This window comes from Narcine bancroftii, chromosome 4 (genome assembly GCF_036971445.1).
Source record: "Narcine bancroftii isolate sNarBan1 chromosome 4, sNarBan1.hap1, whole genome shotgun sequence".
Lineage (NCBI taxonomy): Eukaryota > Metazoa > Chordata > Chondrichthyes > Torpediniformes > Narcinidae > Narcine > Narcine bancroftii.
In genome coordinates this window covers 288,119,689-288,134,657 of record NC_091472.1, presented here as the reverse complement: position 1 = coordinate 288,134,657, position 14,969 = coordinate 288,119,689, and the positions used below count along the sequence as shown (strand labels likewise).

Sequence of the window (14,969 nt, the reverse complement as noted above, 5' to 3'; positions counted from 1 at the left end):
CCAAACGCACAGTCGTAGGTGTAAAGAAAATAGAACAGGGGGCTAAGTGCGCAGCCCTGAGGTTCTCCAGTGTTGATGAAATGTGTGGAGGAGATGTTCTTGACAATCCACACTGATTGTGGTCTGGAGGTGAGGAAATCTAGGATCCAATTACTCAGTTGGTTATTGAAGTCCAGGTCTTGAAGTTTCCTGATCAGTCTTGAGGGGATGATGGTATTAAATGCTGAACTGTAGTCAATAAAGAGCATCCTGATGTATTGGTCTTTGCTGTTCAGGTGTTCCAGGGTTTTGTGTTGAGCCAGTGAGATGGCATTTGTCATAGACCCTTTACTGTGGTAGGCAAATTTGAACGGATTCATGTCGCTGCTCAAACAGGAACTGAAATACTTCAATACCAGTCACTGTGGATGTGAGTGTCACTGGATGATAGTCATTTAGGCAGGTTGCGATTGGGCACAGGTATGATTGAAGCCTGTTGGAAACAAGTGAGTACCACACCATGTTAGATTGAGATTTTGAAAATATCTGTGAATATATTGGCCAGTTGGTCAGCACAGGTTTTCAGTACTCCGCTAGATACTTCATCCAGACTGGATGCTTTCCTTGGATTCACTCACCTGAAGGCCACCTGCACGTCATCTTTGGATACTGACAGAAGGGGATCATCAGGGGACAAGGGGGTGCGCAGTGGTTCTTCCTTGTTCTGGTGGTCAAATCGGGCATAGTAGGCATTGAGTTCATCTGGGAGTGAAGATTTGCTTTCTCAAATTCTTCTCAATCTCTTTTTTCCCAGACTTCTAAACACCAGAGAGGTTCATTCTGTTTAATCTTTGCTCAAAGAGCAATTGCCTCAAGCTAGGGAGTGCATCCATCACAAGGACACCCTTCCTTGGGTAGGGAGCACAGACCTGTTTGCATCATTGCATGTGTGGTCTCAGTAGTGCCTTAGTTAATTTCAGTAAAACATCTGAACATACCCTGATCCTTTTACAATGAAGACCAATACATTGTTTGAATTTCTAATGGCTTTCTATACCCACATGTTAATTGTTAGTCATAAGTGTACCCAGGTCCCTCTGAACACCTTCAATTTCCAACCTTTTAAAAAGTGCGCTTCAAGTTAATTCCTCAAAAATCTCTCAAATGTGTGTAACCCAATTTATTTGCTGCACATCTAAGTTGATGATACTCAATCATACCTCAATTTTCAAAGTAAACAACGAGTGTGCAGATACTGGAGAACTAGAATAATATATAGAAGTGCTGGAAGAACTCAGGTTCTTATATGCATCCATGAAAAGCAATAGGCAGTCGACATTTCGAGCCTGAGCCCCATCAGGAATGCCAAGATTTTAACATTCGCCTGGGGGCAGGGGAGGGGGGGTTGGGAGGGAAAAGGAAGGAGAGAAGCAGAGGCTTGCAGGTGATAGGATCAGCAGATATAGGGGGAAGGGGGAGGAAGAGAAAGGTGCCGAGGTAATGGGGAAGAGGGCAAAGTAAGATGCTGTCTGAGCAAAGAAAAGAAGGGAAAGAGCGGAGTGCTGGGTGGGTGACGAACAGAGAGTTTATTTTCCCGATCACTTCTCAGCTCCTTCTGCCTCCCACTTGTATCTATGCCTTTTATCTGCATGCATGTTCTCCTCCCCCCTACCCCCATCCACTCAGCTTCTCCTGGGCAAATGCTCACATCTTGGCATTCCTGATGAAGGGCTGAGGCCCGAAACGCCGACTACCTATTGCTTTCCATAGATGCAGCATGACCTGCCGAGTTCCTCCATCTCTTCTGTCTCACTCTGTGGCCACTACCTTAACAATAGGTTATAACAGTTCCTCTTCTACTGATGTCAAGCTGACTGGTCTGGAGTTCATTGTTTTCTCTCTCTCTCTCTCTCTCTCCCCCCCCACCCCCCCCCCCCCTCTCTCTCTCTCTCTGCCTTATTTCTTAAATTATGAGATTTAATTTGCAACATAGGATTTGGAAGTATCTATTAGCTTTTGTGTAGCTCATCAAAGTCATATTTCCTATTTTAATCCTGGACACAATATTTGACTTAATGCAACCAACACAATCAAATGTGATCCTGCTATAGGTGTTCACATTTACATAAAGGCCGACAGCCTGTAGGAAATTGATATATCAAGAACATCCCATGATAAAAGCTTCAAACGTTTAAACTTTTAATCTGTGTCTCTGATCTTAAAATAAAAATCCTGGAGTGTATTCTTGTGGAATGCCAGGAAGTAAATGAGTCATGGGATTTAGGGAGTGGGGCAAAATTTTCTTTGTTAAAGTTTATTTTCAATTAAGACTGATGTCTGCAGGTAAGTGGCAGAAAGACTTGTTAATAACGTCAAAATATCAGAAGTTTGACAATATTGACTTAAGCAGAGACATCATCAAGAAATTGGGATTCTGGCTGCTTTTTGGTAAAATGTTTTTAAATTGAATTGAATTCCCATTTTCCATTGTGAGAGATGAGAAAAACTGATATTGCAATATGAACATGAAGAAAATAAAATTGATACATAAGTAAATGAATGAAGCCAGTACAAACAACATGAGACATGGATATTAGAAGGCAGGAAGCTGACACTGTCTGAGTAAGATAAGAATCTCCTAGCCCTTCAGACAGAATCAGCAAGTTCACTGAATGAAGGAGGTAAGGACAGACAATTGATGATAGAAGTAGAGTTAGTCTGAACGAGATAAGGGTCTCCAAGCCCCAGATAGAATTAGCAAGGCTTGCATAAATAATTAGAAAACCTTAGACAGTATTAGCCTCGAGATGGCAGAGGTCGACAGCATCGAGTCCACGCTGCTGAAGATCCAGCTGCGCTGGGTGGGTCACGTCTCCAGAATGGAGGACCATCGCCTTCCCAAGATCGTGTTATATGGCGAGCTCTCCACTGGCCACCGTGACAGAGGTGCACCAAAGAAAAGGTACAAGGACTGCCTAAAGAAATCTCTTGGTGCCTGCCACATTGACCACCGCCAGTGGGCTGATATCGCCTCAAACCGTGCATCTTGGCGCCTCACAGTTTGGCGGGCAGCAACCTCCTTTGAAGAAGACCGCAGAGCCCACCTCACTGAAAAAAGGCAAAGGAGGAAAAACCCAACACCCAACCCCAACCAACCAATTTTCCCCTGCAACCGCTGCAACCGTGTCTGCCTGTCCCGCATCGGACTTGTCAGCCACAAACGAGCCTGCAGCTGACGTGGACATTTACCCCCTCCATAAATCTTCGTCCACGAAGCCAAGCCAAAGAAGAACATATATAATTAGTAAGCCTTATACAGATTTATCAAGTTATGTATATTAAACTAGTAAACCCTAGACAGGATTAGCGAACTCTGCATATGAAGAGACTGTAGCTCTGAGAGGTGTGAATGGGGACAAGGGCAAGGTTGTGAATAAGGACAATGAGGATAATGACATGAGAAGACACCGACAGGATACCCCCTGGTCCTCCAAGTGCACAGAAACAGCATGTAGGCAGGCAGGATTGCCTAATGCCAAACCTCTCCAGCAGGAGGCAGAAGAATGTAAGGGGGGGGGTTATTCCTATACTGAGATAAACTGTATAAAAGTTGGGTGAGCCCCAGTGTATGTGTGTATTCCCAGGGTAAGGGGAAGCACCCAACTTTGCATTGTTGTATAATAAATGTTCTTTGTTCTCAATTTTTGTCTCGAGCAATTTCTTTAAAGGTAATTCTTTTTCTAACACCATTTAAGCATGGTATCTGGCTGGTTAGCTTGTAAGGGGTAATGAGAAACAAAAATGTTTTGGAAGGGTTGTTGTTGTAAAGTATAGGTGACAATTGGACACATAAAAGTTTAAATTTTCTTCATTTTATTTACAGACTGGCAGAAGACGATTCTAGCCATTTAAACGTGTGCAACCCAATTACACCCAAATTGACCTTGAAGGATGGGAGGAAACCAGAACCATAACCATATACCATATAGAGCATAACCATAACCATATACCATATAGAGCACAGAACAGGCCAGTTTGGCCCTACTAGTCCATGCTGGAACAAATCCCCACCCTCCTAGTCCCACTGACCAGCACCTGGTCCAACCTTTTAAAAGACACCCAGGGAAAACCCATGCAGACAGGGGAGAACGTACAAACTCCTTACAGACAGTGCCAGATTCAAACCCAGGTCACTGGCACTGTATTACTCTACCCATAATTACAGCAGACTAAAGGTCCTTTGGCCCCTGATGCGCCGACCTATGTAAACCTACTCCACTACAATCTAATTTTTCCCTACCTCACACTATTCACCCACTATTTTTCTTGAATCCATGTGCCTCTCTAAGAGTCTTTTAAGTGTCCCTATTGTACCAGCTTCCAACATTATCGCTGGCAATGCATTCAGGGTACCCACCACTCTTGCAGTAAAAAAAAACTCACCTCTGATATCTCTCCTAAACTTTCCTCCACCCACCTTAAGCAGATACCCTCTAGTATTTGTTAACGCCACCCCAGGGTAAAAGGTGCTGGCTGTCCTCCCTAGCTAGGCCTCCCAAATTGTCAAGTCACCTCTTCATCCTTTGAATTTGGGAAGGTTTACAATTTACATTCTCCTATTGCAAGAATGCTTTTTATTTATATTTGAACAGTGGACGGTATGACTGAAGATGAGATGCCTAAGATCTCCACTCAGGTGTTGAAGCAGCAGTTTGAAAAATCAGCCCAACCCACCCAAATGGCGACGAACACCACCAAACAGATTAAGGTACAATTTAACGTGCACTTGAACGTAAGCATGTTGACAAAATTACTATCGATACTGATTGCCTACTGATAACAAATATTAATACAAAATAATTGTACACTTTAATTGCAGTGATTTCACCTGTGAGAAGGAGTACTTTCTTCAAACATTGTCGTGCTTGCTTTCCTAATTCTTTAACATTTCTTTTCTCTGCTGCACCTCATCTTTTTGTCCACTTCCTGTCATCTTGTAAACATCGAACACTGTCCCTTCATTATTTTCCCCAACATAAAGTATTTTTTGTTCCATTAAGTCATGCAATTAGGTATGCAAAGAAACGGTTGAGGAGAATTTAAAGATATTTGGAAGGAAACACCAAGGTAAGAAATCCTGTCCTCATTCATTTCAAATGCCAGGAAATAAGGCACCCTCATATTAAAATCCACAGCAGAGAAAAAGTTTGAAGAAATAACACATTTATTGCAAAAAGTCCTTTTTTGTTCAAAATTTCTTTGTGAAACTGAAATAGAATATTTGGTGAAATGGATTGATGATAAGTGATTTTTTTGCATTGATTTGCATGGAGATTTGTTTGAGGCAGATTTCTAAACAGCATGTTGAAGAAAAGCAACAGAATACTCTGTATAGTTCAACATGCTTATTGACTTTTCCATCAAGGCAGAACATAACTTCCAAGAGATGGAGTGGCCTCATATTGTTTCCGCTGCCAACATTTCTACAGCAGTGGGCAAGATTACTGAAATTGCATCATTAAGAGAGATTGACAGTGCAGATGCTCCATTTTCATTCAGCTCCAGTCACCATGGAGGTATGGAAGAGTTCCCCCCTCCTCCACCAGATTTATTGAATACACCACCTGAATTCAGTTTGTCACAATCTCCTGAACAATCTCCTCTTTCAAGAAAAGAAGTAATTCCAAAGGACCTATATACAAAGCAAAGAAATCTGTATGAGCTGAAACGTTTATATAAACATCTTAATCCAGAGATGAGAAGGAACCTGGAAAAGGAATTCATTCAAGAGATCAGTGAGATTGTGACAAATGAAACTGAAGGTAACCAGGCAGTGGGAGATGTGCAGCAGGCTCGATATGTTTTTGAACACACTGGTCTCAGCCCTCAGAAGTGTGCGAGCCCAGAAAGGGAGTACTTAGAATGGGATGAGATCCTAAAAGGAGAGGTTCAGTCCATGCGCTGGATGTTCGAGACTCAACCATTAGATTCTATCAAGGATGAATCTCCTGATGAAAGCAATGGAAAATGCATTTCACAGCAAGAAATGATACCAGGAGGTGATGTGAGGTACACAACATGGATGTTTGAGACACAACCCATGGACACACTTAGTATAAGTCTTGCTGATTCCATGGAAACCACTGGCAAGATTCCTGAATTAGCGAGAGGAGATGTCCGCACAGCCACGTGGTTGTTTGAAACACAGCCATTGGATTCCATGAATAAGATGTACCAAGAAAGTGACCAGACCACAGAAATATCTGCCACTAAAGATATTACAGCTGGTGATGTCAAAACCACAAGGTATTTATTTGAAACCCAGTCCCTCGATACACTTGGGCACTTGGATTCAGTGGATGAAACAAACTTCCTGCAGTTAAAATCTGAAATGGAAGAAATCAAAGGAAATGTGAAGAAAACATCAAAGTTATTTGAAACTCAGCCCCTCTATGTTATTAGGGACCAGTCTGGACATGTGCTGGAAATCAAAACTGTCAAAAGAGAGGAAATTGAGAGAGGAGATGTAAAGACTGCTCGATGGCAGTTTGAAACAAAACCTTTGGACATGATTAATAAGGATGCTTCAAATATAAAGGTTGTATGTGGGATCTCCAGAGAGGAAGTTAATCAAGGAGGAGTGAACAGGGCTAAATGGCTCTTTGAAATGCATCCTTTGGACAGCATCAAAGAACAGATAGAAACAGATTCTTCTATCAAATGTAAAGAAGAAATTCTGGGTGCTGATGTTAGCAAACAATGCTGGATGTTTGAAACCCAGCCATTTGATTCACTAAAAGATAATGATAATGCAAGACCTATAGAAACAGAAGAAATAATTGGAGGTAATGTACGTTCAGCAAAGCATTTGTTTGAGACTGTTCTCATGGACACCTCAGATGTAGGGAAGCTTAAAAGTACAATTGCTTCTGAAGAAGAGAGAGGGAATGTAAGACATCATACCTGGATTTTTGAGACCCAACCTCTTGAAATGATTGGGGAAGAGAAAGAGAAGGGTATAAAATCAATTCACCTTGAGGAAATTCAAAAAGGCGATGTAACCAATTATAGGCAGGTGTTTGAAACAATGAATTTAAGCCATGTTGATGAATCTAAAAAGATTCATGTGGATGGAGTAACCCATGGTGCTGTGCAGTCCAACAGAACTTTTTTTGAAACAACCCCTCTGTTCGCTATGCAAGATAATGCTGGATACTATCATGAAGTTAAAACAGTGAGGAGAGAAGAAATTGTGAGGGGCGCTGTTCGAACATGCAGATGGATGTTTGAAACGACTCCTATTGATCAATTTGATGAAAGTATTCAAAAGTTTCAAATTATCAAGGGGATATCTAAGGAAGAAGTTCAATCTGGTGATGTAAAAACAGCTAAATGGCTCTTTGAAACACAACCACTTGATGCAATCAAATACTTAAGCAATGTAGAAGGTGAAGAAATTGTTACTAAAGAGCTTGATGTCATTAAAGGCGATGTACAAACCTGCCGGTGGCTGTTCGAGACACAGCCAATGGATGCTCTCTATGAAAAAGTAGATGTTAAAAATGAAGTGAATGAGATTGAGAAAGGCGATGTAAAAACATATACATGGTTATTTGAAACACAACCTTTAGATGCAATAAAAGATCATTCAGAGTCAATTGTCACAATGCAAACCATTCAACAGGAAGAGGTACGGGGAAGTGATGTTCAATTAGCCAGGTTTCTGTTTGAGACTGAACCGCTGGGAAATATACAAGCGGAAAAGAAGGAAGAGTTCAAACAAATAACTGAAATAGATATTCATTCAGGGGATGTATCTCGTAAGAAATGGATCTTTGAAAATGAGTCCCTTGATTTGATCAACTCCAGTTCAGGAGAGACTTTAAAGAAAATTAGATCCACAACAGCAGAAGGTATTCAGAAGGGTAATGTCATTAACTGTACTTGGCTTTTTGAAAATCATCCCATAGATACAATAAGAGAAAAATCTGAAGGTAAAGAAAATCTCCACACAATCATGGATGTTCAGGGTGGGGACGTTGGTAAAGGACGTTTCATTTTTGAGACCTTTTCACTGGATCAGATTAAAGAAGAATCGTCAGAGACGACAGACTTTAGAAAAGTTAGTATGGATGAAATAGAAAAGGGAGATGTCAAAAACTACACTATGTTGTTTGAATCTCAGCCGCTATATGCTATCAAAGATAAGGAAGGAGGTTATCATGAAGTTACAACTGTTCGGAAAGAGGAAGTGATCAGCGGGGATGTGCGAGGAACCAGGTGGTTGTTTGAAACTAAGCCGCTTGACTTAATTAATGAAAATGATGAAGTCTATGTCATTAAAGCTGTGACTCAGGAGGATATTGAAAAAGGAGATGTTACTTCTGCACGTTGGAGATTTGAAACACAGGCACTGGATAAGATCACAGATCACGAGAAAGTAATCCCTAAAACAATATGTGATGTGCAAGGTGGTGATGTGAGATCAAGCACCCAGCTGTTTGAATCCGAAGCTCATCAAAAGTATGTTAGAACAGTGAGTGTCAGTGAAATTCAATGTGATAACGTTAGGACAGCCACCTGGCTTTTTGAAACTCACACCATTGATGAGCTAAAAGGTGAAGATTCAGAATTTAAGAAAATTGAGACAGTTGGACGAGAAGATGTAATAAAAGGAGACGTAAATCGGGCCATTTGGCTTTTTGAAAAGCAGCCATTGGAAAGCATACAGGAAATAAATGAAACAACTACCAAAATATTTCGAGAAGATATTCCACAAGTAGATGTTAAAACCACAACTTGGCTTTTTGAAACGACACCTTTGCACCAATTCAATGAAAGTCCAGTAGAAAGGCCAGAAATAATGGGGAAAAGTATTGAGGAAACCCTGAAGTCACTGTATGATTGCAAAATTCTTCAATCCCAAGGAATCCTCATTGAAGCCAATGAGGTTGGCAATGTCAAAATGGCTAAATATCAACTTTTGAATCAAATGTCCCCAGAGATACAAAAAGAACAGATCGTCAGAGGAGATCTGCAAAACATCATGATGCAATTACTATCCAAGAAAGAGCCTCTGAAGAAAGGAATCACTGTTGACCATGATGAAAAGGGCAGCATCCATTTGACAACAGCACAGCTTTTGAAGAGAACAGAAGTTAATGTAAGTAAAGAGGAAATAATTGGTTGTAATATTCAGCAAGTAATCAACAATCTTTTAAATCACGACTCCTCTGCAAAAAAGGGAATTCTAATTCAAGAGAGTGAAAAGGGGGACATTAGAATGACAATTTATTCTCTTCTCAACAGAACAGATCTTACCAAGGTTCAACAAGATGAAGTCATAAAAGGGGATGTACAAGGGGCAATTGATAAGCTTACCACCACATCTCAGAGCAGTGGATTTTCACATAAAGTTAAAATAAATGACACCGAAAAGGGAAATGTTCAGTTTTACACAACATGTATTGAATCAGGGGCCTTAGACTATCTAAAACTTCTTCAGCAACAGACTGATGAAACTGCTGGAGTTCATCAGGAGCCAAAGGAAATAATTCCTGGTGATGTCGAGGCTGCCAAACACATGCTTAATGTGCAGCCAACACAAATTGAACGTACAGTTGCAGAATCTGAAATTTTACCTGGCGATATCCAAAATGCAATGCTGTCTTTCATGGCAGAAAGACAAAATATATCAGCCAATGTAGAGAAAGAAGAAATTATACCTGGAAATTTAAAGGCAACCTTGGATTCACTCAAGCAGGCCATAAATCAACCAATACTTGTTGAAAAGGAACCAGTTGTACGAGGTAATTTATCTGCAACTCTCAAATCTCTTGAAGACGCAAAAGGTCAGAAAAAGTATATTAAACAGTTTGAACTTATTCCAGGGGAGATGAAAGGCACAACAGATTCAATAGAAAAGTCATTAATTAGTAAAGAGAATGAGGAAGATGTTGCATCCAATGACTTCCAAAATGCTTCAAAATGTTTGGAAGAGACTGAAAGCAAAGTGAAGCACATTGAAAAAGGAATTATGTTGGAAGGGAACTTTCATAACACAATGACAAATGCATGGGAAGCAGCTTCTGAGAAAAATCGAGTCCCACACCAGGAGAGCACTAAAGGAAATGTTAAAGTTTCAAGCTCAAAACTACCTGATACACCACAGCAACAGGTTCGGCTTCATGCCAGTTCAGCTGCCGTCAGTCACAATACCATTGAAGGCCAGAAACAGAAATATGAATCAAATGGTATCAAGCATCAAGAAGATCTGCAGGCTTGCATAAAGTCACATTTAGCAGCTCAAGATATCAATAAGATGAATATGACAAAGCAAATTAACAGAGGGATACAGGGAAAACAGATTGTGAAACAACCTGGGAATACTGAGAATATTAAAAAGAGAGTGGATAATTCAGTCCAAAGTTATGCAACAAAGAGAATTCAAACTGTTTCACCATCTGATAAGCAACATCAATATGAAGTTGTTAAGAAAGACAGCAAGACAATCTCAGATGTTCATAGAACCACGAATACTTCACAGCACATTGGTGCTCAAAATGTACAAGTGGTCAGAATCAAATCCACAGTTGATAATAAAGAGTTATTTGGTTCAGTCGAAAGGCAAACACCTCAGCAGTTAGCTTCAGTTTCAACAGGTGGTCAGAGCTCCTTCCAGTCACCAAGAATTTCCAAAGTAATTGAAAAATCAAAGACTGAAATTTGTGCAAGATCTAATGCTGTTACTGGACAAGTGATGAGCTCCCAGACCAATCAAAGCACCAACGTAATTCAGCAAATTGCCCAGGCGTCCAGTCAAAAAATTCAGACATCGGCAGCATCTCAGCCTCTCACAGAAAATGATGTAAAAGTTAAAAATGTCCAAAAATTGCATAAAACTGACAACCTTAGACAGCAAGTAAATAAAGGATCTGTGCCAACAATCAAATCTGACACAACTTCATTAGAAAAGTCAAGTATGGCTACGAATGACATAGATACTAAAAGTGGAAAAGGTAGAAAGGAAGGATTAAGTCAGGTCAAAAAGAGAAAAAGAACATTTCCAGAGGGTGAGTCTTCAACTCCATTCTATTGTGCTGAACCCTCTCTTCCTCCCCCTCCACCTCCTCCTCCGATAGAAGATGATGGTCAAATGTTTCCTCTCCCACCACCACCACCACCAGTAGTCCATCTAAAACCAGAAATGTATGAAACAGAACTTCCTTCTTCTCCTCTTCCTCCTCCGCCTCCTCTCCCTGCTCATCCTGCTGTTACTGTTGTCGAGGAAAACTTTGTTCCAGGAAATCTTCCTCCATCATCCGAATTCAATATACTATCACCGCTGCCTTCTTATCCACAATCCCCCTTCCAAAGAAGAAAGCTCATAAACAAGGCCTCAAAGTCAGTGTCCACGTTGAAAATGCCACATCTTGCATATGTCAGATCACAAGAGCAATTCAAGAAGAAAGCACCAGCCATTTCAAAATCAGGTGCAATTATAACAGAGGACTATCTATCATCAAAGCTGGATGCTGAACAGCAGAGCCAAGAATCCACACAAGAAACCATTGTTCTGGATTCTTCCAGTCCACGGACTGTACAATCTCCGTTCCCGCAAACAGTGGTAAAGTCTGCACAAAAACCATATCAGCCAAAGGAGGAAAACTCTCCTTCCACTATAAAAAGAGTTTTTGTGCCACCAGATCTTTCACCTACAGCAGAACATGGAAAGCCACAATCTAAACCTTTTGCTCGGAGATTTAAAACTCATTTAATGATAGCTGAAGAAAAGTACAGAAAAGAGAGAGAAGAAATGGAAAAAAATAAAGCTGCTAAAATGGCTTGGCCTGTAAATGCAGGAAAGATGGTAACAGAAGAATCAAAGCTCTCTGCAGGAGGAGCATCTGAAAATAGTCTTGCAGTGAAGTCTTCACTTTTGTCAAATGAGGCATTAGCTGTTGATCGTCAACCAAATTCCCCTGGTGTTCAGGTAATGGAAACAGTAAGTATGCCTACTGGTGTGAGACCTGGTCCTCTCAAACTAGGGGGAGCCACTGCTGAGGGACATCCCCCTTATCCAAAACTTGGAGGACGCACTGCTGAGGGACATCCTATCTATCGAAAACCAGGAGGTCCCTCTATTGAGGGATATCCTATTCGTCCTAAACCAAGAAGTTCCTCTGAAGAGGGATATCCCATTCATTTAAAACCAGGAAGTTCCTCTCTTGAGGGATATTCTGTTCATCTAAAACCAGGTCGTCCCAACACTGTGGAACATGCCGTTCATCCAGTATCAACAGTGACATCTACTTCTTCCTCCCAGTCTTCAGTGGTATCTGCATCAGAGGAGCTGCATCACATCTTACACAATTCTGCAGATTTAATGGTTCATAAGGAAGCAATGTTTAATGCTTTTAAAGCTTCAGCCAAAGATATTGGTTGGGAACATGTTAAACAGAACAAGGAGCACAAAAAGACACAAATACAATCGGATCATCTAAAACCTCGGTCAATTGCAGTGCCAAAATGTACAGTTAAAACTATTCCAACCCCCAAAGGTGTTCAAAAAATGCAGGGAAAGAAGGAAAATACATTGTCATACAAAATGGAACAATGTATTTCGAAAGCCGAAGAAAAGGAAAGTCAAGAGAAAGTTGCTGCTAAACATCAGTTTCAACAAAAGCAGAAAGGCTTTGTGGATGTCGTTAAGCAAGAGCAGTGCCAAGACAATGCTCAGAATGAGTCTAGTCATTCAGCGACTGAAGATAGAGATTGTAATATTGAAAGCATGACAATTTCACAAACATTTGCAGGAAATAGGGTGCGAGAACATGTGAAAAGTAAGAGCGAGCTACAGCATAGTCAGCAGTCCTGCAGAGAAAATTTCAAAGAGAAAATCCGACAAAAGAAACTCAATGAGACCATATATAAAAAAGCGACACATGAAAAAGTCCATCATGTTAAGACTCAGGGAAAGGCAATTCCAAAAATCCAAAGGGAACAAGATCAACAGAGAGGTGATGCAGTTAATCAAATCCCATTGGGCATGCCGATAGATCTTGATTTGAAGCAAAGGGCTATTGGTGAAAACCAAGCGGACGTTAAATGCAGAACCTTAGAGACAACGGGGAAGCAAGGTTCTTACGCAATAAATACAGGTGGTAAGCACGGGCTAGTCCCTGTTCACGTTGAGGATCGAGGACAGGAAAACCAAGAAGGCAGAGAAATGGCTGTGCGTGAAAATGAATTTGACAATGGAGCTTCAAAAGATTATGTAGAAATTAGTGATAGTTATAAAAAGCGTGAGGAACTGCAAAATATTTTAATCAGGTTGATTCAATTTGAGAGAGAGAATACCAATATAGATTCAAATGCTATGAAAGTCTTTTTGGAAAAAATTCCAAATTGGCTAACTGATGGTCATGAACTCTTGATCAAAGCTTCCAAAGGAAATAATCTGCAAAATATGAAAAAAGAACTAACACAGCTTAAGAAAAAAGCATTACTTAAGCTTTCATATTTTGATGAATCAATACAGAAAGCATTGATATCTATTTCTGGCTTAAAACTGGAAACTGAAATGTTGCGTTCTACTTCGCCTTCACAGAAAATATCCAAGATAAGTATTGGCTCCTGCAAATTAGATAAGCAGGGGAAAGACGATGTAGAGGACCAAGCATGCGAAATTAAAAGGGAACAAGTGAATGAAAGCAGACTAGCAGAGCAGAGAGCCCAATCTCCAGCAAAGAGAATGGCATCACCATCTCCTTCTTTTATCACAATTGAGTCAACAGCTAGGCGCACTGAATCACCTCTTAGAACTGTTCCTTCTCCTCCACTTTCTCAGAAAGCATATGGTACGCCATCCCCAGTCCAATTAGAAGCTTTATATGCACCACCATTACCAATGCTCAATATAGAAATGCCAACATCCAGAATCCACACGTCTTCAGCCTCATCCTCTCCGACAAGGGGCAGACGTCATGATCAGCTTGTCAAATTGAAAGACACCACTGCAAAACTGTCACAGGGAATTTTGCAATCTGCACAGCCTATATATGTTCAGATGGCAGAAAAGAGGTCAGAAATTATTCCATCACCAGCAACTCTTCGACGTCAGCTCAAGATTGACACACCAATTTCAGTTTCAGATATGTTATCAAAATCTGAATCTCCTGTAACGTCTGTAACAGTTAAGGACATAACAGAAATGTTTGAAGAAGCTAGAAGATCAGAAGAAAACAAAGTATATGTACGTAAGGATCCCATAGACATTCCAGAACGTTTAGGCTCTGACACAGAGGAGTCTGAATTTGCTGTTAGCAAGCTGCCAGCTCAGATACCGCAAGTGGACCTTTCAGAACTTGTTCATAAATTTGAAATGTCAGATCAAACAAATTATTTTCAAAAGGAGCAGGTCACACTCACTGATAAATTTGGAAGTGAGAGTAAAGACGACTCTTTTATAAAAATGAATGAGTTGGACGAAATCCCAAAATTTGATATAAAATCTGTTAAGCCTGTATTTGGAAGTTCTGGAGAAACATCTATTCCTATAAAACATGAACATTCTTTGTGGGACAGTAAACCTGTGAAAAAGTCTCAACAGTCTCATAAAGCCAGAGATGAAATTAAGAAGTCAACGCAATCTATGTCATATCCTGAAGTAATTAATAAGCAGTTTACACGTGTGGATAACTTTGAAACTAAAGCAATTGGGTCTCGAAGCAACATTCAACACTCCAAAGGCTTTTCCGGAGTTGATTCCAGGCATGCACCACCAACCTATGACGATGTCATTTCTGGACAGTTATTAGATATATCGAAGGGTGAAACACCAGAAGAACTGCTGAAGAATTTTCAAAAGACTTGGCAGGAAAGTGAACGTGTATTCAGGAGTCTTGGTTACATCTCAGACACCAATGAAACCGTGTGGCGAGAAGATGTACTTCAGGAACATGTGGCTGTGACTGGTAATCTGCATGAAC

The 14,969-nt window shown here is 40.6% G+C and overlaps 1 protein-coding gene across 7 annotated transcripts in view; it reads left to right on the top strand.

The window, feature by feature from the left end:
- xirp2b (xin actin binding repeat containing 2b) overlaps window positions 1-14,969 on the top strand; it is a 130,854-nt gene that overhangs the window by 101,685 nt on the left and 14,200 nt on the right. For all 7 annotated transcript variants that reach the window (XM_069935322.1, XM_069935320.1, XM_069935325.1 and 4 more), the window contains 2 exons: window positions 4,632-4,747; window positions 5,405-14,954. In XM_069935322.1, the coding sequence (XP_069791423.1) occupies window positions 4,632-4,747; window positions 5,405-14,954 (9,666 nt within the window). The remainder of the gene's footprint in view (window positions 1-4,631; window positions 4,748-5,404; window positions 14,955-14,969) is intronic.